We start from the raw sequence: 25965 nt of genomic DNA on the forward strand, positions 1-25965 counted from the left end.
ATTTATTTCACATTTAAGTGCAGGGTCCCACGTTAAATGATAACATTTCCTGAGTCTATTTCGCTCTCTCATAAGCTGTCGTATATTAAGGGGCAGTCTGAAAGCCTTATCACGATTAGTAATTTCAGTACTGGCTTCCTTAATTGCACCTTGAATGTTTTCACTTAAGGCATTAATTACGGTGTTTATGCCTTGTTTGGTATTGAGATTTTGCAGTCGAGGAGGTGAATTTTTCATGATATTGCTGAAGAGATTCCAATTCGTAATTCGCTTAGTAGAGAACTCAGAAGTTTTTGTCACTCCTAATGTTGCGATTACGGGGAGGTGGTCAGAGGACAATTCATGAAATACTTCCATTGCAACGGAGATAGTCGTTGTAGTGACTGCAATGTCTAGTATATCAGAAAATTCAATTCTATTATGAAGCCGCGTGTATTCTGGTGGGGCATGTAGCGCCACCGGATGCTGTAAAATATATTCATGGAGAATTTTACCGTTTAGGTTTGTCCGACGACAGTTCCAGTCTATATGCTTAGCATTAAAGTCCCCGGCAGCAGGGGTAGGTATGTCATCCGGTAGAATGCTATTTAGAAAATTATCACATAGCCTATTCGTTCGAGGGTTATACACAGCACAAAAATTTATGTTATTAAACACAGGAAGAGTGACACACACAGTAGTTTGTTCACAATTAAAATTTCTTGAATCAGATATAAGACAAGATGCATAATTACGTTTCACATATATTGCCACACCACCACCTCTGTGTGAAAGTCTATCACAGCGGTATGAATTATAATTTGCAATTCTCAGGCGTTGGCATGGTTTTGCATGAGTCTCTGATATGATTGCAATGTCAATATCATGTTCACTTAAAAAATGGTGCAGTTCAGTAATTTTGGTGGGTAACCCGCAGGCATTCCATATCATTATTTGTACGGGAGTACACTTTTTCATGTAATTAGCCATTAACAGGGGCTGCAGGAGTATGATCTTGAGATACGTTTGATTTTGCCATCAGAGTAAATCCAGTTTCTTTTAGAGCGGAGACAAGCATACGTAGCTCAGCTGCAACTTGTTTTGCTTCAGTTAGAAATTCAGGAGCGAGGCCAGTGTTTAAAGCTTGTGCATAAGTTTTATTATGCACTACCCGATCAGAGAACGTTTTCACAGCCGGAGTGGTTTTTGGTTTTGGAAAACGCACACATAATCTGTAGTTAGCTGTATGACCTATCTCATGACAATTGGCACATTTAGGCGGAGTTGCCTTATCCTTGTCACAGTTAAATGATTCATGAGGTTCACCGCAACGAACACAACGTGGTTCGTGATTGCAGTGCGATTGGGCGTGATGGAACCCTTGACAGCGATAACACTGCAAGGGTCCCGTACGGTCACGGTATCTCTCAAAACTAATCTTCATTCCCAGCACAAATTTTAACTGGTGTATCTCCTTGTTTTTCTCCTTGCGGGTGAGAGTAACGAGAAACAGGGGAAGCTTAATAACTTCTCCGTTACGCCTGATAGTGAGTTGGTTGACCCGCATGACGTCGAGTCCATGTTCTTTTAGATCCATCATAATTTCCTCAGGGTCCATGTAAGACGGGAGGTTACGTATCACAGCTTTTATATGTTTAGATTCGGGAAGCGCATAGCAGTGATACCTGATGCCTTCTTCTTCTAGCACTTTTACCATTTCCCGATAAATGGTGGGCAGTTTCACTTTAATCTTGATTCCGTCCTTCATGTTTTCTCCATAGAAATCGTGAAGAGAAAAATTCTTATTATTAAACAGCGTTTTTAAGTCATTCGATGTGAATCTGCTGTCTTTGATTATAATCGGCGGCAATTTTCTAGCACTGTTGAATGGAGCGTTCTGATTGGTTGGAGGCGTCTGTATTGGGGCGGGGTCTGTGTCCATATTCTGTTGCGGAGTGAGATCAGCAACACGGTGAGTCTTTGGAATTTCAGGAGCAGTTGCAGCAGCCAGGGGTGCAACAGCTTTTTTCGCAGGTTTTCTGGTGCGTCTGGTTCTGTCTCCTTTGGGTTCTCCATCGGAGTCAGAGCTGACATCTAAAGCCTTGTATTTTGTAGTCCTCATCCGACCTGGCGGGACTCTCAGCACGTCGAGCGTTGATCTTTGGGAGAGGCGGGAAGCCAGGGTTGTCATCAGTTTTGGTCTCAGCACGGTCGTCCTGTGTTCTGGAGTTCACAAATTCCTGGTCAGCAAGAGCTCGGAATTTTTTGAACAAATTCAGGTCTCTTGTTTCTTCAGGGGTAAGGAAACCTTTGTCTTCTTGACGGAGTTCCAGCTGAGTAATCTCAGCTGCAATGAAGTCCAGGAAACGTTCCATGATTGCGGTTGATGAAGCAGTGAAATGCAGAAAGTCTATGCTTAAAAAGCACAGGGTAAAAGCAGGTCGTTTTACAGCATACTAAACATAGTGGTTTGCATGCTGACCTGAATGCACAATCGAGAAAGCACAGCAGTTTCTCAGTCACAATAGTCAAACTCAGAAAAACGAGAGGTTAATACTGCAGAACAGCGAAAACGCAGAGCGAGAGAACGAGCACCTTCACGCTCAGGAGCAAGCAGTCGAATGAGAAAAATGTTCTAAAGAGCTACGATGCAAGAGCTTATCAATGGATGCAACAACGCCGCTTTACCAAGCGGCTACTCTTTTGACGCATCCGATCAGAGCAGAATAACAACCTGACATAGACTTTCCACCGTCAATAATCAGTACTTAAACCACAGCTCTTTGACCATTTCATTCCCTTTTTAGCAAAGTAGGAATCAATGGCATGAAAAATATCTGCACATATCATACGTTCCAGAAAGAAATTGAAAATTGAAAGTCCTTCCGTAAATTCATTTCAAGTACCTTACAATAACTACCAAAACAGAAAATTTTGCTACATTAATATTCTCATAAACTTGAATGGAAAAATATTTACTGATACTGATTTCTTTTATCTTCGTCTCTTCCATATGATCAGAAATTTCTTTTGATTCTACGAAACACTGTGCTATTGGAGAGAGGGATAACATTTTGTGAATATGCTCATCACCGAACATGCAAAGTACTGCGTCTTTAATGCTGAGCAAAATCAAACTTTCATCAGTCATATGATCTTTACCATTTCTGGCGATACGGTAACTGATTTGATAAGAGTTTTCAAGCATCTGCATTAGTATAACCAGAAGACAAGTACGTAACTATATTAAAAGCATTTTTATTTTCCAGCAAACGTTTAACAAAAAGTCAGATTCTTGTCTTTGAAATCTGAGTGCTTAGTTTGCAAACGACGAGAAAGTAGTGAAGGCTCCATACTACCATTAGAACAGTACTTCTCCGAAAGCAACATATTCAGGTCTAGATATGTTCTTAATAAATACGAATGGAAATCCGTATGAAAAATATTTTTCATAGTATTTTCTCACTTTTTCCATTTATAAAACTGGAAGTGTAAGTTCCATTTCACTAATATGCGGCAACTTCTCCTTAGATTGCTCCTCTCAAGAATTGGTACTCGATGATGGAACGGAATCATTTACTAATTCAGTAATTTTTATTTTCTTAATAGTACCATGAAAAAAAAAACTACAATTAAGATAGAATAACATGCCGAACAATGTATTAATTTAGAAGTCTGTGAAAATTTGAAAATATAACGCTGATTTTTGTTGTTTGACTTCTAAATTGAAAACCTACAAGTCACAATAATTACAAATCTATGGCATTCTTTGAGAATAAGCTAGGAATTTATTGAAAACAATATTGTAATGATAAAAGTTGGGAAAGAGACAAAACAGTGTTGCCTACTTTACTGAAGCCCGATACACTACAACCGATAAATTAATTACAACACATTCTACAAAAATATTATACAATTGTATATTCTTTGGTACTAAAACCGAAAACAAAATAAATTTGTTTAATTTTTATTTTAGTTATATAATTTTAAAGTCATTTCACCGTGTCTTGTGAAAGAAAGATTTCTATGAAACATGGTCTAGTCTTCAAATGATTGTGGACTTACTTTCTAAGATTTCTGTATGTGAACTATACATATATTGCATTCCGTTTTCGCCAATTACCTTCTAAGAAAATGTTTTTGATGACACAGTAACACAGCCTTCTGCATAAATTTCTTTGGCTATTATACATTCTATGAAGGACACATTTACATCAAAAAAATAATGCAAAAATTTCTGAAAATAAGCCCACTGTCGTAAGTAACGAGACCTAGGTACTGAGGTTTTAATACTTCACTAGTACTTACGCATCTAGTGAATCCCCTTACCCGTTCCTCAGACATAATAGTTCAGTAAATCCCCTTACCAACGCATAGGGAGACGTATAGTACATTGCTTCGATAATAACTGTTAAATGGCGGTGCGAGTAGTTTGTCATATTATATTTTTATAGTAATATTTTGAAGTATGCTGTATGTTATTACAATTTGTAAATATTCCGAGTTTTCATAGTGATAACATAAAACTGAAATACAATGTGCGTACTATATCAACTCTGAAATATTATAGAACATGAAGTTTTAACTACTGTATAAATATTATATTTATCGTACAGCTGGAAACGCTGAGACAATTATGTTGATTTTTCATTATGAAATACAATTTAGATTGGAAATGCAGTTGTTACATCAGTTTTTTTTTTTTTTTTTTATCTTTTCTCGTAATTTTCAATCTATCTATCAATGCTTACCATTACATCTTTTTTACGCGTACCTCTTAAAGATCATTTTACGTACCCCTAAGGATACGCCTATTACATGCTAAGAAACACTGATCTGGACCAATTTGCTCCAAGCGGTCATGCTCTAAGTTTTCATTCTAAGCTGGTATGTGATATTTTTACTTAAAGGTCAAGCAAATATTGGAAGGATATATTATAAGTCTCATTTCAGTCTGCTTACTGCAGCTTTCAGCAACAAAAGCAGACTGAAGTTCTGATTCAGAAGCCCTTATTTCGAGAAAACCAAATTCTTTGATTTTTCGAAAAGAATTAAAGGTTAATACTAGTCATCTCCTCCAACTTTAAATTACTTCTTCAACTACATCTCCTTCATTTTACAGATTCACTCTATCTGGATTCTGAACTCAAAGTTTCAGTTAAACTGAAGCGAAGGTGGCGCGAAATATGTCCCGAGTTCAATCCGCAAAGATAAAATCGTCGTAAAGTTAAAAAAACTGTTTTTCAGAATGGATATTGAAATTGTTAAAAATGCATACCCATACAAAGAATGGCTCAGAAATTAAAGTTTCAATCCCAGTAAATGAATTAGTCATTCATTAAAGAAGATAATAATTCCATTATAGTTTTCTTAACCACAATATAAAAATTTGCGATATTTAAAGAATTCTTTGAATGTTTTTATAACATTATGAAAAGGAACAAAACTCATAAAGAAAGCCTTCTGCATAATACCAACCACAGTTAACGCAAACTTCAAGATTTCATAATTCCTTTATGATATAAAATAAATTTTCTTGATAACAACCTAACTAGAAAATTATGAAGATGGAATGTTGCTGCGGCAAGACTGAATTGAATTTTCTTATATTTCATTTTGGTGTTAAAAATGCGCCAGTATTCACGCTGTTGTTCGTCGAAACCGGAAAACATTACAAACTGTTCTTAGCTTTTGAAATGATGAAAAGATTTTTGAGTTTCAGAAAATGTCTGCCAAGCTTTCCCGAAGAGATGCAAGCATCCAAAGATGCAGAAACGTGGTTTTCCAGAACGGAGATTAAAAATATTACGAATGTGAACACATACCAAAGATGTCTCGGTAATTCAAGTTCCAGTCCCAGCCAATGAATTACACTCTCATAAACCAGACAATAATCCCATTATAGCTTAGCACTCTTCTTTTTTTTTACACCTTTTCCGCGCGATTTATGACCCCACCAGCTTATTTGAAGATTAATTCTTCCTTTTTCTTCCACGTAATATGTTCTTTCTTTTTCGCTGCTATTGTACCAGAGAGATATAAATTCGTTTTATGAGAAAATTAATCTCGCCGAATTAAGCTTTTCTCATAACGACAATTGATTAGTAGACGGCTGTGGGTAAAGAACAAAGATCAGCAATAACTCATCTAGATATTTTTTTAGTTTGCATTTACTTTCCACAATGCATGAAAGAAGAGTCTGGATTCATACATGAAAAAGTATTCTTAAAACTAACTTATCACTATATTCCATCATGAAACTGTTAGAGATTAAAACGAAAACAGTTTTGTAATTAATTTAAAATGTCAAGCTTATATTACTCTACAGAACTTCAAGAGACCGACAATAATTACAAAAGTAACTAAACTTTTTACATAGCATGTATTTCCAATATACAGTCAGGCTGTTTAACACTTCAAAAACGACTTCGGGAATCACAATAAATACAGACTTATTAAAATTCAAAAAATAATAACTGGTAGCCAGCGTATCGTTAATATTTCTGAAGCAGTACATTGCAAATGAAAACATGTATGGTAGTCTTATGAGACACCAAAAATTATCACAAGCAATTCGAAGAAATCTAACGGGTATCATTTAAACTACCAAGACAATATCTGTTCAATGCATTACTTTTTTAATTTGATGTCATATCCAATTAATCTATATTATGATTCCATAGTATGAAAAAATAAGAAGTTAACTTGGGGGTGAAATAATATTTTTATACTTCCCTTACTTGGGGAGAGGGGCACATAATGTTTGTTTCTCCCCTTTAAATGAAATTCACTTAGTTCGAAAACAAGTTATTCTAATACTTGTGCAATAGCTGCAAAGTATGATAATAATAATTTATTTACTAAAAAATTGATTATATTATCTCCTAATATTAATTATAGTAGAAGTATCTAAAAAGAGTGAACCCATAGGTAGGAAGTTTAATTCCGAAAATTGTATTAAAGTAACTTGAATGTAAATTGTTAAAAATGTTTTACGGGGACTTGAATTAAATCATGAATAACAAAATTTCAATTGGAAAAAGAAATTAAATTAAAAGCAAGTAATTATTGCCATTGATCGGAAATTAGTTAACTTTTCAAGGGGAACAAACAAATTCCCGTTCACTGAACAATAATTAATAAATAAATACGAACGTAATTAATTATAATTTAATTGATACTTATTAGATAATTAACTATTATTTACTGAAATAATTAAAGATTGCAGGAATTAAATAATAAAACTAAATAAAACGTAAAGAAATAAATTGAAATTTAATAAGCGATTTTTAATATTTTTATTGTTAAAATAAAATTTTCGAGATTAAATTTCTACTAAAATTGTTATTCAATTACATAAAACAAGTATCGCAGCCTTCTTATTCATGGCTCCGGTGAGTTCCGACTAGAATTATGATTTATTACAAAAAATAAGAAGCCAACATTAATAGTTGAGAGCAAATTTTTCCACGAGTCAAACTTGGCATTAGCTAATTTAGCCTTATAATTACGTTGCAACTCAAAATACTTAATTCATACATCTTTAAGAATACTGTTGCTTTCTCTCTGGAATCTACGCCCAGCAGCATTTATATGCTTCCTATAACAATCAATTTCTTTAGATCACCAAGGAACACCATTCTTCATACTTTTCTTCATCGGAATTGATAATGAAGCACAGTTAAAGATAACGGTAGAAAGTCTATTTACAGCGTTTCCTAATGCAATACAACCAGAGCAACTAACAAGAAAGATATTCAGTTTGCTTGTTAATTGACTGAGGAAAAACACTCGAATACGTAATGAAAGCTTTCGAATATCGATGTCATTCCATATTTTCTATGCTATTGGAAATGGGCTTGAAATCTATATTCTACGTCAGTGACTAGGAGAAAAGAATTTTTCAAGTCAGTACAGATTAACATAAAGGCCTGTAAAAAAAACGTTCCCACATGCAAGAAAATAATTTAACTCCTTGTAAAAGATAAATTTATGTCAGATGCTCTAACATTCTCATTAACGCAAATTCAAGAATGAATTTTATCAGACTTTAAATTGGTGTATTATTCTTGCATTTACAACAAGTCTTCAAGACAATATACTTTATATGAAGAATAAGAAATTTTTCCTTCACCTTGGTTTTTTACACTTCTCATATTTTAACTGAGTGCAGTAGAATATGCTAAACTATTTATTCAAACAACCATCACTTAGATTTAAAATGGCATGAAAAATTTCCCTGACTAACGGGGAACAAAATATATGAACGCAAATGGTAGATAAGAAAAGAAAGTAATAAAATGATAATCGATAAATTGTTAATTAAAGTCTGTTTTTATTTATGAATACTCTAAAATCTTTCATCATGCCTGTTATTCATATTTTTTAATAATCGTTAAGTTTGCTCGATAAATAACAGTTCTAAAACGGAACTTTCTTGTTTTTTAGAAAATCTTACATTAAGACTTTAAAATTCCTGTAGAAACTTAGCTTTCAAACAAAAATATTGGAAGAAAATTTTCTTAAATCGAAAGCTTTCTTGCAAGAATGTTTTCCGATATTTCGTAAAATATTTTATAACAGTTTAAAAAATGTGTTATAAAATGTTTTAGGAAATATTTAATTTATTTATCAATTTAATGTATTTCAGATCTAGTTTAATGAAGTTACTTTCAGAATGTGTTACAAGAAATGTTCAGGCTTACCTACTACAATATGAATTCTTTTTACTTAAGTAATAGACATATGAAAAGTTTTTCAAATTATTTTCGTAACACTTTTACGCTTTCATACCTTTTCCACACAAATGTTTTATCATCATTTGTTTATTTTCTAAAATACGCGATGAAATTCACTTTTCCAAGCCAAAAAACGAATTTTTTTCAATTAGAAAATAAAACAATTTGCATTCTTTTGTAGATCCGAAAGAAAATGAGAATAATTATAACTGAAAAAATTCATGTGTTTTCAAATACAGGATTCAAATACACAAGTCGCTATAACGATCACTGGATCACTCATTACAGCCGTCGTTCCATTGAAAGACTCCAACTGATAAGAAAAAAATTCTTATCGGGTGAGAAAATACTAAATTCATCGTTGAAGTAATATCCATGTTTATCTTTACATAAAACGCTCTTTTTCTGTAGGATGAGATAAGTTACTATAACGAGCGTGATCTGTCACACTGTGTGTTGATAAACAGCATGTGATGAGCACAACTACGCTCTGAGAAAAATATCAAAACTTTCTGGTGGAAACAGCCACTGAATTCGGTGTAATCGCTCACAAACCAACATATTTCGTTAAATACATAAATCTGATTGGATGAGAGTCTCTACTTAATCAAGATTTGTCAATTCATTCACTATTTCTATATTCTGTTCGAAATTCTAACTTCTAAACATAATTATTTTGTTTTTAATTCTAACTTCAGTAGACATGAATTATCCAAATGTTGAAGAGTGGAAAAAGTCTTAAGGAAGATCATACATATCTAGAATTTCTAAACAGTTCGGAGCAGATGTCGGAGATTATTTCTTGAACTTATTAACCGATTTTAGACAATGAGTATTTTCTCCCTTTCGACAAAAGCAATTGCAGTGACTATTCTTAAGGGGGAAAAATCGATTAATCCGTTACAGAGTTAAGAGTACTCTTTGACGAGTACTATTGCAAAAACAAAGGAATGTATATTACGTTGAGATTAACTTCTATAAAGTAACACTTTGCTTAGCTCTTCCTAAGCAGAGTTCAAGAGATACTGTTCAACAAATTACTCATTTTAGTCAAGATATTAGATTCCTTAGATAACGCCAGTCGACAGGGTCTGGCGTCTGAAATTCCTCTGGAAGTTGCATCAGCGTCTCGAAAAATGTTATTTTGTTTTAAGAACTTTACTTTTCAGAGATTTTCAAAAGTTCAGTTCGGGAGAAAGACTTCACAGTTACAGCAGTCCGAAACTAGTCTACTTCAGGCTACCAATTATTGTCTATTCCAATGCAATTCTTGACAATTACTAATTAATTCGTTTTACTGACGGAAGTTAGATGAATGATAAAGTTGGCTTTGCGTTTGTTATTTATGAAGACAAAAATGAAAGAAATTTCAAACATTACAGAATTAGCAATGAGTGCTCCGCTTTTCAGGCTGAATTTCTATGCTTAAAACTCGCTGTGAAATGGATTCAAAATTCTTACTGGTTTGAGATCAATGTGCAGTTTAATACATAGTGATTCTCTTTCCTCTCTACAATAGAACTATAGAAAATTAGCGTCTAAGAGAAACTTGCTGTCGAAATTCATGTACTTATTTGAACCTTAATGCAAGATCTTAATTTCGAAATTCACTTTACTTATGTTTGTGTACATAAGAGAAGCTGTAGAAATGAGAAGGCTAATGCTCGAGGGAAGCTAGCTAGGAAACTTCACACTGATTTTAGCTTCTAGTTTTTCACGGGAAGTGCTTTTATAGAGAAGATACTACATGTATTTAAAACAGAGAATATCTTGCCTCAGCAGAAGCAAAATGGACAAAAAGATTTTTCCCTATGGTTTTTCAAGGAATAAAAGTTGATCAATTTTTAACAGATTTTAAATTAACTCAAATTTTGTCAAGACATGGCAATTTAAAGGGTGCAATTAGCAAAGTAACAACCTTGTATTTGACTTACGTTTACTCAAGAACTAAATCGATTTCGAGGGCAAACAGGTACATTGTATTCCGTGTTTTAATATGGATATGAGCCAGTTTTCCTTAGATAATTCTCTACAAAGGCATCTCTGCCCTTAGACAGTCTGCATGCTTTGTCATAATCTAACAAACCAAACTACCCACAACTAGTGCATAAAAATATGTAAATTATGAAAGAATAAAAACAAAATGCATTTCGTGATCATACATCAATTTACAAATCATAAAGATAACTAATTACTATTTACATATATTTACAAAAAGCACTATCTCAGAGGAAATATTTTTTTAAAATGTACACTTATTTACCAATAACATATTATTAAAAAATTTTCCATTGTAAATATGAAATAATAAAAATCATTTTCAATGTTTCTACTTTTATCCTAATAATATCAGTTACTTCGATATACATATTTTGACCTCACTTTCTTCACTAATTAATAAGCTTAATGAATACATAAAGCAGTATATTAATACCTTCGAGGAAATTTAGGCCATTTTCCAGAATTTTTTTAAATAAATCAATATATCCCTTAATATTTGTTTATAACAAATATATCCCTTAATATTAAGGGCAAACAATATATCCCTTAATATTTGTTTATCATTATGCTCCATTAGTTTCACTGCTAGTATAAGTATGTGTGGGCTGATAACGTTGAAATGTTAAAAGCCCTTATCAAAATCCAATTCATAAGATATCACAGAAAAATTGATATCATTCTAGATATTTATATTATTAAGCTCTTTATCATCATATTACCTTTCATGATGAAATAAATAAACGATAATTGTAGCATTGTCAAAAAGGCTTTAGAAGCTTCTAAAAGTAGTATATCTTTCACGCTCCATGCATTTTTCGTGATATTCTAGAAAGAACTAATTTTTTCAATACGAAATCAGATACATAAAAGTACTAAATTGGACTTCCCTTCTTTTAGTTTATCAAAGTTATTCGACATTCCCAACAACAAAGTAAGAGTAAAATTAAATTCAGTGTTGTCTTTCGAAGAGATATGGCAAGTACCGTATTCTTTCTTGCACTCTTACTGCCTTTAGTGGTAGATGGATTGGATAATGGATTAGCTATGACACCACCGATGGGTTGGTTATCTTGGGAACGATTTACTTGTAACACGGACTGCAAAAATGATCCAGCGAACTGTATTAGTGAGAGATTATACATGGACATGGCCGATCGGCTTGTTGCTGATGGATATAAGGAACTAGGCTACGAATTTGTTAACATTGACGATTGCTGGATGGAACATGAAAGAGACACAGACGGAAAATTAGTTCCGGATCGTTCAAGATTTCCAAATGGTATCAAATCATTGGCTGATTACATACATTCGAAAGGATTAAAACTTGGAATTTACCAAGACATTGGATCTAAAACATGCGCCCAATATCCTGGAAGTTATGGATACTATGAAATTGATGCTGCAACTTTCGCAGAATGGGAAGTAGATATGTTAAAAGTGGATGGTTGCTTTGCCGATCCGAAAGAAATGGATGATTTATACCCAATATATTCCTTGGCAATTAATAAAACAGGACGTTCTATTTTATTTTCTTGTGAATGGCCGTTCTATCAACAAGCAGCAGGAATAACTCCTAATTACACACAAATTGCCACATTCTGTAATACTTGGCGAAATTTCAATGACGTTGATGACTCATGGCAAAGTATTTTATCAATTGTAGATTATTACTCAAAAAATCAAGATACATTTGTAGATGTAGCAGGGCCAGGACACTGGAATGATCCTGATATGATACTCGCAGGGAATTCTGGACTCAGTTACAATGAAGCAAAGGCCCAATTCATGTTATGGTCAGTTATGGCAAGTCCCCTTCTTATGTCAAATGACTTACGCCATATTAGAAAAGAATTCAGTGATCTACTGAAAAATATAGAAATTATTTCTGTAAATCAAGATAGTCTAGGAAAAATGGGAAAACAAATTTATAGTAAAAGCAACATAGAAATCTGGATGCGACCTATATCTCCAGTAAGTGACAATTATAAGTATTCTTACGCAATCTTATTTTTCAACCGCAATACTTTAGGTGGACCACAAAAGGTTTCAGTTATACTGAGTTCAATCGGCTTGGATAACCCACACTGCTACATTACTTACGATGTGTTTAATGTCAAAGATAAAACAGTGCATTGCCCAAAAGACACTTTAACAGTTTCAGTGAATCCATCTGGTGCAACAATGATTATTGCGAAATCTAAGAATATGTGAACTGCTTTTGCAACCCCTAATTGTTCCAGTAAAATTCTGAAAGTCATAACGAAATTTCTCAACAAATCATATCAAATTTAGTTACAGATATACTAATCTTCTTCTATCAAATAAGAACTGTCCAAAAATTTATAATTAAATACCTGATATTAAAATAAAATGCTGAAACAGACTTGCAGACTTTGGGGACACGACATGGTTTTATATATATATGCATTTATATAAAGTTATCAATTTGAATTAAATAGTTGAAATTTTGAAGCTAATGAAACTAGAAGTTAACATAAATGCTCCAAGAATATGCCTTAATAAAACTTGCCATTTTTTCCCTGTTATCAGAGGTAGTTCGGAGGGGTATTTATTTTTGTTTATCTTATGCATTTATATAAGTAATTATGATATTCATGTAAATATAAGATATCAATACAATTCACTCTTGAATTATGCAGGGTTTACAGGCACAATTGTAAATTTACATGTAATCTTTATCTTTTCTAAAACTTGCTTGTTTCTAGTCTGCTATTGGCCATGAGCATAACAGCATTTAAAACAGATTAACACACATTTTGCATGCTATACTCGTCAATGAAAACCAATGACAAGTATATATGATCAGCACAAATGGCATTTAGATATTAATAGCAGATATAACACTTGCAACTTATAGCACTACAAGCAATAGGTAAGTATAAAATTATTATTACCGTAAAATATGTTCTGCAATTGGTTTTATGCAGATATGATTCAGCTTCAGAACTTCTTTCATTTATAATACTTTCCATGGCACCCTATAAATGTATTTGCACTCTAATGTTTGGATAAATTTCACTTTTCATGTCTTATCTACGGTAGTAGATTATACAACAAACTGATCTCCTTATGCATTTTATGCAGTCATGATTTACTTTTAAAAATTTATATATATATTGTAGACTATACTTTTATTATTTGTAAATTATGCAGTTTGCTCACAAAATTCATCGAAATTTTTCACAGATTTTCCGAACATTTATGGAATATTATTTGGGAGGGGGGAGAAGGGGCGAAACAGACCTTCATACTTAACATTTATACACTGTCAAATATCATTTAAAATAAACCTTGCCTAATTTTTTTCCATATACCCAATTTCAGCACATAATTAAGAAGATTAAAATTTATATCAGTCCATTGTTTCACATCAGTAATGTAAAGAAATACTCTACAAAGTTCAAATATTTACCTAAGGTTAACTATGAGTTAAAAAAAAAAGCATGCATATAAAAAACCTTCTTCTATAAAATCACTTATTAAATTTTTAATAAATTATTAAATGGCTATAATATTTATAGTTATTTATTAATTTATTAGAAAATTCTTCCTTTATGATAATTAAACATTTTCTAATAAAAATATAAGAAAAAAAAAAAAAGATAATGGATCATAAAACTAGAGAAGGTGCAGAACAAAAGGTCATTTTTCTCGTTTACAATACATTTTCACAGCATTAGTTTTCCCCTCCCTTCTTTATGGAATTTCATCAAATGTTACACTTCAGATAAATTGTTGAATTGTATTAACATAATTAATTAATTCCTGTTAAATTGATGATTAATTAAATGTATGCTTTTAGAAACTATTTGATTCCTAACCAGTCACTGAAATAAAAGTGGGAGTTCATATAATGATATAATTATTTATTCAAATATTTCAAGAATAATGGTTTAAATTGACTTTTATATGTTTTCCACATGTTCCTTTCCTTCCAACATCCACGTTTTCCACCTTTATTTAAGAATTGAGCAAATATTAATTTTTTTTTTTTTTACTTGACTAATATTTAAGATTACATTTTTTCTTTCTTTTCCTTGGAGATAATTGAATTATTTTTCTTATTAATAAATGTTTATTTCTAACTATGCAGCTTCAGTGTAAGTTTTAGTCCTTTCGGGCACATAATTCTTGCCTCTTAATTAGTTCTTTGAATAATTTACAGCATTTTTAGCGCTATTTTTACCCTATTGTCTTTAAGCCGATTAATTATCTCTGGAAAACCTCTCAGTTTATAAAATTTTTCTACAAAAACTTTACTGTATTGTAGGTTTGCTGCCTCCTTACTTTTAATCATTGCTCGTATTTCTAACATTGTATTTATTAATTATCATTCTAAGAAATAAAAAACTTGTGAATTTAACCCTATGCCTTCTTCTGACCTATAAAAAAAACAGTACCTCTGAAAAACATTTAACTGCATTTACATACTTATTTGCAACACTTGAAATATTTAGAACAAACTAAAAACTGTCTTTATTTTAGAATCAATAATCATAGAGCTCTTATTAAAAGATTTGAAGCAGTGAAAAAAATTAATAAGCCACTTACTCCAACCTGCTTAATTCAGTAAAATTAGAACATTTTCAACACCATGACTTCAGCAATAGTTCAATAAATTTTGGATATCATAGGTAATACTAAAGAAAGCATTTTTCAAGAGTTGCTTAACATCCTTAAGGATAGACCTCTTTACTCTTATAGACTTAATACTTACATACAAGCACACCAAAATTACTCCAATAACTCCATTTTTGCACAATTTAAGCTTTACAGAACTAAAATGTACAGAGGAAGAAGAGAAGAATATATTCACCATTAAAAAATATACACATATATATTTACCCACTCTCAATGTACCTAAATTGCTTGCACATTTTCAAAAATTATTTAATTCTCCCAACTTTAATAAAAAGCTTCTTATATGGTTTCATTAATGTAATAATAAATGTCTTTCACATCTAAACAATTATGTTCTATTGCATTACAAAGATATACAAATCATTAGAGACCAAGTTATTAATTTTTGTAAATTCAGGCTCCCTAAAGCCAATGATTCACTACATCAAATTTACTTCAAAATTAATTTTCATTAGCCTCAGTTCAATTTCTCTCAATTCTCAATAAATGTAAAATTTTCTTCCCAACGAATGACATAAGACCAGTTATTGCATTTAATTTCAGAAAACTTTAAGCAACTTGCTGACTAATGATCACAAGCTAGATGATCCTGCAGAATGCCTTTGCAAATTGCCACAGTTTATTCCTTACATAGATTTTCACCAAAAACACATTATTAGTGGTAACTTGGATATCATTCAAGACCCATAGCTTAAAATTTTAGCACTAAATACAGTTCCTCCTTCATCCCATGAAAGTGTATCTGTTGCCAATGAAAATTAGTTTAAATCAAAATTCAGCATTTCTCGATTAGACCTTAGGAAAATTGTACAACTTAATATTTTAAGCTATAGATTAATATATTAATTTCTTACATCATCACAGAAATTTTTACATTAATAAAATTGTAACAATGATAAAATTTAATACTACTGTAAAAAAAAAGTACAGAATGTGGTTCACTTAAATTACACATGTACAAAAAACTTGCGTGCAATTTTTTTTCAAAAGTTCTTATAACTTTGACATCAAGCAATCGTCTACATTTCACATCCTTTTATCACTTGTAAATAAATTCACTTTTAATGAATACAGAATTTCTGCTTTGGGGATTTCTTAAAATGGCAAATGTAACTGATCAAAGAATAATTTTGTTTTTGCAATGGAACTTCTAGTGTAAAATTGTTTTAAATAACATAAAAATTTTTTGAACACAAAATTTTATCAAAACCAAGAATTTTTAAATGGAGTAAGATGTTGAAGGAAGACAGTGAAGTCACTGAAAATGATTCATACTCTAATAAACCATCTATAGCAATCAATAAGCATCATGTTAGTTAAATCAGTTATTTATTAAACTTGTTTAATGATTATGGATATTAATGAATCTGTTCTTATACCATTTGTATTTGTGACACATCACTTCTAAAATTTTCTTTCAAAAACAGAGAATTTTCCGCCCTCAAAAATAAAGATATATTCAAGTGATCTAGATGCTTTAAGAAGTTCTTGGAACATATTATTACCAAAGATGAAACAAGGATTTACACTTCTAATACAGAAAACAGTTTAAAAAAATGAAGCAATACAAAAAAGACAACGTTAAATTTTATCAAAAATCAAGTTGACTGTTTTCTTTGATTCTCATGATGTTGTGCCAGGGTTGGCAAGTTTCTTCAATGGCAAAAAGCCAGCCAGTAAAAAATAGGAAGAAATGTAAAAAAGTAATTCTTAAACTTATTGTATCTATATTTATTCATAGAGTTATATTACTAATTTAAATATTTTAATTTTTTTCATAACTTAATTAGGTACATCTGTATATATGTTGCAACACATTTTTGGCAATACATGCATAAAATGGATGTCTACGTATTTGCTGTCATCTATGAATTTAGGTAAGATTGTGAGGCTGAATATCAATAATATATATATAGCAAAATAATAGCATATATTAGAATATATGAACAGAAGCAAAATTAAATTATAAAAAATAATAACTGAATTGAATTATAAAAAAATAATAATAATAAAACTGAATCTACACCATTTTAAAAGAAGCATAACAAAACAGAAAAACTTTTGGCTATTGCATACAATAACTTTTATCATTTTAAATGAATAAATATTTTTAAATTAACCGGCACCAATACTTAAAATGAAATTAAAAATGAGATTAAATACTCTAGTTTGCCAGAATGAGATTAAATACCCTGTTTAAATGCAGATGAAATAAAAATACATGAGCTTTCATATAAGAACTATCTGCTTTTTCAGTTGGAGCTGGAATGGATATTTTCATCACACTCGGTGTCTTTTATTAGTTTTTACAATTGCAAATTAGAGAAGAGACAGAAATCAAGACCAAGCTGCCTTGTAATACAGACCTTCTTTTCAATCTTCCATACATCTGACTACAATTCTGAGTACAGCAACACTGCAAAAACAAATAAAAGACAATATGTATAATGAAGCCATCCATTCCAGATAGGTGATCTGTCAAAGCTCCCGTACTTTTATTTCATTTAAGCACAGTTCTGGCATGCTAACCTAGAGTATTTTATCTCATTTTTAACTTGAATGAATAAATCCAAAACAGATAATCTGCTCTAGTCCTGTTAAACTTCAATCTCATTTACATTACACAGTTCTTGTGAAGTGATACATTTTTTTTTTTTTTATAATATAAGTAAGTGTTGCCAACAATGCTATGGTAAAGTAAAATTTTAGAAATGGCATATTTGCAGCAGAACTAGCAGATTATTACCACAATGTAGACTAGTTGGAAGAAATTTATTTTTCACTTATTTCACACAAATATTTACATTTTATTCATATACAGTACAAAGTCTTTAATCCGGACGTCCATATTCCAGAATGATCTATAATGCGGGCCTCAAAGCTACAAACTTTCTGCGAATGCGTAGCGTTTATGCATGCGCATAATACCTTTACATATGCGTTTACACATGCACGTTTAATGTATAATGGATGGTATAAGCTAGGCTAAAATTATCTATTTCAGTTATGTTACAGATTGCATTGTTCCTTAATCTTCTAATTGAATCCGGCTTATTATTTTTTGCAGACTGTTAGAGCAATTTTATAAAAAGTAAGCTTGAACTTTCGATTATGTCAAAAAGAGTTTCCGATTCTGGAACTGCCAAAGGATCTACAAAGTGAAAGCATGTTTCAATGACCATCAAACAAAAAGTGGAATTGCTGCAAAAAATGGATAAAGGCATGAAGAAAGTGACAGAGAGGTTAGTGAAAGTGAAAAAATTTTGATTGACAAGTTAGTCGGTATTGTCGCCACAGCAATTACAGGACTTGAACAGCAGAACTTTGTAACTGAACAAGAAATTATATCTGTTTATAGAATTAAAGAGAAAGTATTAGCACAATAAACAAAGCAACTTAAACAACGTAAATTGAAAGAAATGTTTAATAAAGTAAACAAATAAATATTAAGCTTTTTTGTCAAATTTTGATATACTTTAGATCATAATTGCTCTTTATTTCATAAATTACGGTTTCATATTTTTAATTTTATAATTTCTGCATGGCATCTTACCAGATTTAAATTGATGATCTATAATCCGGAAAAACCCCTAATCCGGAATCATAGAAGTCCCGGATTAAAGACTTAGTACTGTATAATACTACCATATTAATAATCAATTTATATATTTTCATTATTTGTTTCCTTAGCCTTATCTGCATGCTTCAAAAACCTTCTTTGGTAATATGTATGTATGAATATATATAAGTTTCTATTGCAAATGGAATAAAATCTGCTCTAACATTGGGTTGGAACTTTTTTTTTTTGCTAACATCCACTAATTAAAGGGAAGAAGAAGAACAAATGGAGAAAGAAAAGAAGTAATACAAAATATTGTACTTATTGGAATGTGTTTAAAGCATTGAAATATTACTAAAAACTATTATTTTGATATATAAATTTAAAACAAAAAGAATAAAAATCTGTAAAATCTTAAACCGTAATGATCATTTTATTATCGGGCCAACACATTTAAAAGGAAAAAAATTCAATAAAATTATTATATTGATAAATAAGTATGTATTCTATCCATTTTTCACTGGATTTTATAGAAGAAATTTTTAATTACTTTTAATTTTATTAATAACAGAAATAATTAAATATTTATTGGCAAATAAGTTAAACATTTATTAAATCCTTTTATTGCAGTAAACCCTCATTAACTCTTTCGCACTGAGAGAAGACCAAATCTCTTTTCCTCAAACATCGAAAACGTCCGTGTATACGAACTTCTGTTGGAATGCTTTTCCTTCCCCCATGACAAATTGAATATTATAGCACTAGCCATAACCTACTTAAGTAAAGTGACAACTTCTTTCTTGGACGATTTCACCTTGTGTGAAGTTTCCCCTTGGGATGGGATTGCAACTTTGGGAATCAATAGCTAAAGATTGACAGTAAACAAAGGAAAAAGAAGGTGCATTACTTCTAGACATTTGAAAAGAATGAATGACATGTCATTTAACAACTCCTGAAAGCAATGAGCAGTGCGGTAACATGATGGGGGAAAGCACTAGATAGGAAATTATTCAGGCGTTCGGGCGACTTGCCGCTGTCTGAATGCTCGGGTGTTTGGGGTGACTTCAATGAGTTAATATGAATCCCAAGGGGCCGAAAAATCAAGAGTTCATATAAAAAAATATTTTTTTTGTTAACTAAAGACTCAAATTTTATTTTTGGAACAGGTTTCTACATATTAGCTATTTACAGTATATGCGTACACACATACTACAGTTATTATGCATGCCATCATAGGAAACACTACAGTACAACAGTATATTATGTATGTCATAAAAGAAAACACTACAGTACTACATTAATTACTACACTGTAACTTTAAAGAATGCACTCGTAGATCATTTTCTGGTGAAATATTTCTGTGTATTGCACCGTCAAAGATGGGATCAAAAATCCCTGGTACTCATGGCTTTCATAAAACTAGTGATCAAGTCTATGTTGCAGCAAAATATTCTAAAGTGTTCAAGGCATGTAACAATTCCTGGCAGATGGCAGAATGATATTTTCTTCTGATGGCATTTGTGGCATCTCAAACACAACTGCTTGTACATCAGATTCCATTGCAGCGCACATGGCAGCATTGTCATCTGAACTAACAAACTCCAAAACTAACACCAGGATTCACAGTATCTTGTAGAGTATTCCATTCGTCAGATGAAGTGATATCATTGTCACCATCTAACTTGTTAACAAGATACTGTCTCCAAGCTCTGCTAAAACATTTCTGTACGTATTATGATGATACAGATTTCTAGGATGCAGAGGTAGCTTTTATTGCATTAAGCACACTCAAAGTTAGCAATTCTATTACATTTTCAGCAGCATATATTGTGGGTCTCACAAGTCACATAAGACCTCTTCATAAAAGCAATAATGCCTCACCCAAAAAGCTGAAACCATGTTGCATTTGGGAGAAAAAGTTAACCTTTACGTAGGTTAAGTTCAGATCATGTATGTTACTGGCTGTATTGCTCTTCAGTGTCATAAGAACATGTGGCCCACCAGTAACGTCGCTGAACACTGGTAGTTCAGTCCGAGGTTCGAATCCCGCAAACGAGCTGGCTGCATGGGCGTTTTCATGGTTTTCCCCATGTGTAACGTGCATACCAGCCAGTTTCATTTAGAAAGTCCTCCACGAAGGCATCCCTCCCTTAAGGCAGATAGCCCTCGAGTGCTTTGCCGTAATCTAATAAAACCAAACCAAACCAAACCATAAGAACATGCTTATTCTGAGCCATCATTCAACATTAAAAGACACTTATGAAATGATGAGCTGTGGATCTAAGCTTTCTTATAATAAGAATAGGTGTTTAAACTCTTAAAACAAAGGCATTTCTTAGAATTATGGATCAACCAAAAATTGTGTTTATCTCTGCTGTTTGCATTACATGCAGGACAAGAGTTAAACATTGTTTGTTGTGTGCTTGTCTGTGATATTTATCATCTTTTATTCTAAGGCTACAACTTGGGAATAGATTGCAAAAAAATCCAGTTTCTTTCGAATTGTACACATCAAAGGAAGCATATCTTTCTCTCAGTCGAATTCATGCCACTAGTTGTTTTTTCTTTCGTGATCAACTTCATTTACTACATTACAAATCACTAATGATGAAATTGAGTGTCTCTTTTGGAACTGGTACAGACAACCAATGGAAAAATTGAAAATTTGAATGTCTAGATTTTTTGCGATCTCATTTGATTTTAATGGAACTTTTGGTCTACTTAAAGGTACACTGGAAGCACAGATATGGTTGAACCATTCTAGAAGTAAAGTTTTAGCATTTTCATATTTAGCACTGCAAAGTTGCTTGGATTTGTTCTCAGAACCCAATGTAGCAGTATTAAGAAAATGTTCAATATCTTTAATTATTAAGGATAAGGTAGATTTGGCAATTCCATACTTTTTGGCAACTGTACTCTTCTTCAATACATCATATCTACTTCCTCAAGGATTTTTAGTTTTGTTTGCAGATGACCAATTCCTCTTTGCTTCCTCTTGTTCATGATTCCTTCTCTTACTGCTTGCAGCTTAATGTTAATTGTTACTTCCTGAAAGCGCCATCTACAGGACATTGAAAGTTCATGTTAAATGAAAAAATCTAATGATGCAACAGACTGAAAAACAATTCGTAATTCATGCTAACTGGAATTTGCATCAACCAATAAAAATTCCAATAAGATCATATGCAGTGCTGCAAGTTTTGTTCAAGTTAACCATGAGTTTGCCTTATGCAAATTCATGTTAAGGGGGTTTACTGTATTATAAAGCTTCACAAGTAAATTCTTAGAAAAAAAAAAAAGAAAAGAAAAGAAAAGAAAACAGAAGTTCTGTATCTCCTGTTTTACTGCGCCGAATAGTGAAATTTAATTTACTTTTCATATTGTAATATCTTGTTATTTAATAAATTTACTTATTATTTAATAAATTTATTGTTGAAGTGGCAACGTCATATTTGTATTATGTAACCGTTGCTCAGCAACGTGAGAAATTTTTTTTAAAAATTAGATTCTGAAGTTTTGCCACTAAAGAATTTCTTCAAATTATCTATCTCCGTGAACTAGAAATAAAATTTATGTGCTAATAAGAAGATTGCCTGTTTTGCCAATTACTGCAAAATACATTACAATATCTTGAGAGCTCGATTTATGATATATATTAGATTTATACACAGCATTATTCTAGCATAGGTATTTTGACAGAAAATCGGACTTTTCCTGAAATGGCATACTGATTTTTTTCTCCATATTGCAATTCTAAAACTACAATTATGCCTCAATATTAAATTTTGTAACATTTGGTGAGAAACTTATTGAGAAAATTTTAAATTTATCTTGGCACATGTTTTTCAGTTTGCATCAAGAATAATTCTTAATTTATGCTAACATATTTAACTTTTCCTTTCATTCGGCAAGAATGGAAAAAAAGGAGCCTTATTCACTCTTTCAAATAATTTTAACAAAGTGCATAAACCACGTTTGGTGCTATTATCGCTCTTAACAAACATGCCAAATTTCAAAACAAATATATAAACTCACATATATTTTTGGAAATTGTGAATAAAAAAATCTAAATTTTTTGCAATTATGTCTAAAAATACATTTACTTTAAGGCGACTACAAAAATATTACATCATAATTCAACTTTTTTCCCAAAAAAATTTACAAAAATTACTAAAAAATAAAAACTTTAAAAATAAATTAAAAAATATCAGTGAATTTTATTTGGATTGAAACTACGTTTTGAACTGTGAAAGAAGGAATCAATAACATTTAATAAAAAAAACGGAGATATTAGTAAATATATAGCCCACTCAATGAACATTTTGGAGCTAAAATTCGGAGAGCTATTTTTCGACCAACTACACAAATTGTTAACACATTATTTAAATGTTTTGTGATGTTTACATGAAATGATTCATAGAAAATAATATTGAAATATGCTGAGTTAATTCATGAATTTTGCATCTTAATGCACTTGCTCACAGTGCCCTTACTTTTCATGAATTTTGAGACAAAAATTATTAAATAAGGCTCCACAACACACCCAATATTCACCATGTGAGTGACCTCTCTGTATTCATCATAATAGCCATTTTGTGGTAATCATATTGAATCCATTGATGTAATAAAAGACAATTTACTGCAAATCCTGAAAGATTTCATGAAAACAACTTTAAACTTATTTGAGATGAAAAATGGCATGAATTCACTGCAGCCAGAGGTGATTATTTTGAAAGAGATGTAATAACCATCAACAAATGAATAAATTCTTGTGTTTTATGGAATCATTCTTGATATTTTTATCATTTAGTAGTACACCAGCACTGCTTTCTTCACATAAACACAAACCAAAATAAATAAATATGTAAATAAAAAGTTCTACAACAGTTGTTTAAGAAACATACAAGAATATGCTCAGTCTTTAAAATCATGATTCCAAAAATATTAAAACAGGTTTAATAATATCAGCAAATTTAAGACACAAGTCAACTGAATCCAGTTTCTAAAATGTTTATTATAAGTTAAAAGAAATTGTTTAAATTTTAAGCGATTATAAATTCTGATGCAAGAAATACATAATTTTTCAATAATTGTGAATAATAATCAAAATAAAAATGAAAATGCAAGATTTCATAAATGATTTTATTTTAAAACCATAATTTAAAAATTTTAAATACAATTCAGAGAAACACAAATGCTGTGTCAGATCATTACATATTTTCTATACAGTTTTCTACTTCAAGTACATTAGGTTTTACACATTATTTTGTTCTAATATTACCTGCCTTGTGACACGTAACCTTCAGAATTATCAGGCTCTGTAGAGACATACTTTTCTCTTATATCTGCTATTTTTGTATCTTCAAAATCTGCACTCATAGCGCAGGATAAGAGATTCTGAATATTTCTGTTCTCTTCATTAATTCCAAATACATAACCATTAGCTTTATCTGCAGCCTGAAGTACTTTGAACATGCTTTCTTTACTCTGAAATCATAATAATTATAACTCATTTGGAAATACTTAAAAGACAAGTATAACTTATCCTGCAACTTTACAATTATATTTTTAATGAAGATATTAGAAATGTAAATAGCAGAATTGTGAAACTAAGGAAATAATAGAACTGAAAATTTTCTATCCTTTTTATTTTAAAAACTGCAATTTTGATTAAATAAACCCAAAAACAATAGTTAACTTGATAATATAACATGTATTTCAGAAGGATCTGACAGTCATTTACAAAGAAAGGCTGACAAGAATATCTCTTTCAATTTTACATTCACTCTTGAATTACGTAGAAATCTTTCTCTATATTCTAATCTTTATCCACAACATCTAAATCTATTGATTGCAGTTTATAAATACAGTAGTATGAATTCAGTACAAGATGAAAATTAAGGTCCTCTGTAACTGAGATTATCATTATTTCTATGACCTCAATAACTGAATTATCCCTCTTTTATTGAAATTACGGAAAAAAAGTCCAATTAATTTCATACACAGAAAAACAGAATATATAAAAGATATTTGGTAATGCAGTATCATTTTATGACTTTTCAAAATTTCAAAGTTCTGCTTTCCTAATTTCAAAATAATCAATTATCAGAATGAAAATATAAAGTAATAAATAATTAAATACAGATAGAATATTAATTTACATATAACTATTCATTTGTCAGTTTTCCTAACTATATTTATTATTTACAGCCTGTACTTGCTAATGCTTTTAAGAAAGGTTACCTAACAAGATAAATATTTTTATTGACATATATAGCCAAACTAGTGGAATTCTTAAAACTATCTTATTGCAGAAATATGCCTCACACTGTATTTGTATTCATGCAGTATAAAAGAATATGTATTTGATTTAGCATGAGTACATAGAAGAAATATTAATATACTAGCATGAATAAACAGATGAAATATACTGCACAAAAGACACATAAACAAGATATTTGTATTGCATGCATATTGTTTGTAGAGTAAAAGTTTCATCTGACAATCAATATACTGACTACCAAGTAAACATATAAAACAGGTAGCCCCTCCCGCAAGAAAACAGTTCCATTTCTATATCTCTCACAACAACAGTATTAACCAAACTGAATCAAAGTTTAATAATTCTAAATAGCTGAAATTTTTGTCACAAACTCTATTATATTAGGAAGTTTCTTTTTTAACCTAATATACGTAAAGAGTTTGATTGATGATTTAACTTCAAAACAGAAACTCCAAATCTGGTAAAACACCAAGACAGTAAAGCCATTTGAAAAAAGTAGGACAAAATGTCATCAAAAACTTGCATTTCATATTTAAGAGTTTTTCGTTTTTTTCCCTACATTATTTAAAGAAATTCATCATTTAATTTTAACTGATATTATTCACAACTAATGCTCTCTATAATGATTACACATTACAGCTCCTGCTCCATTACAATGACTGGTGTGTGATAAGGTGGCATAAAGGTTCTTTGTCTGGGATGAGTTTTCAGAGTGCAACAGTTTTCATATCCAGAGTGAAATC

General features: G+C 31.2%; 1 protein-coding gene and 1 pseudogene across 1 annotated transcript in view; one reads left to right on the forward strand and one right to left on the reverse strand.

Moving 5' to 3' along the window:
* Positions 1 to 11480: 11480 nt before the first annotated feature.
* Positions 11481 to 13264, forward strand: LOC118192968 (alpha-galactosidase A pseudogene; annotated as a pseudogene).
* A 10798-nt stretch (positions 13265 to 24062) lies between these two features.
* LOC118192977 (GPN-loop GTPase 2) overlaps positions 24063 to 25965 on the reverse strand; it is a 36533-nt gene continuing 34630 nt past the window's right edge. The window contains exon 6 of the mRNA XM_035364009.2: positions 24063 to 24426. Coding sequence (XP_035219900.1) covers positions 24217 to 24426 — 210 coding nt within the window. The 3' untranslated portion in view covers positions 24063 to 24216. The remainder of the gene's footprint in view (positions 24427 to 25965) is intronic.

This window comes from Stegodyphus dumicola, chromosome 6 (genome assembly GCF_044657685.1).
Source record: "Stegodyphus dumicola isolate Sdum_Otavi_A_Nest chromosome 6, ASM4465768v1".
Classification (NCBI taxonomy): Eukaryota; Metazoa; Arthropoda; class Arachnida; order Araneae; family Eresidae; genus Stegodyphus; species Stegodyphus dumicola.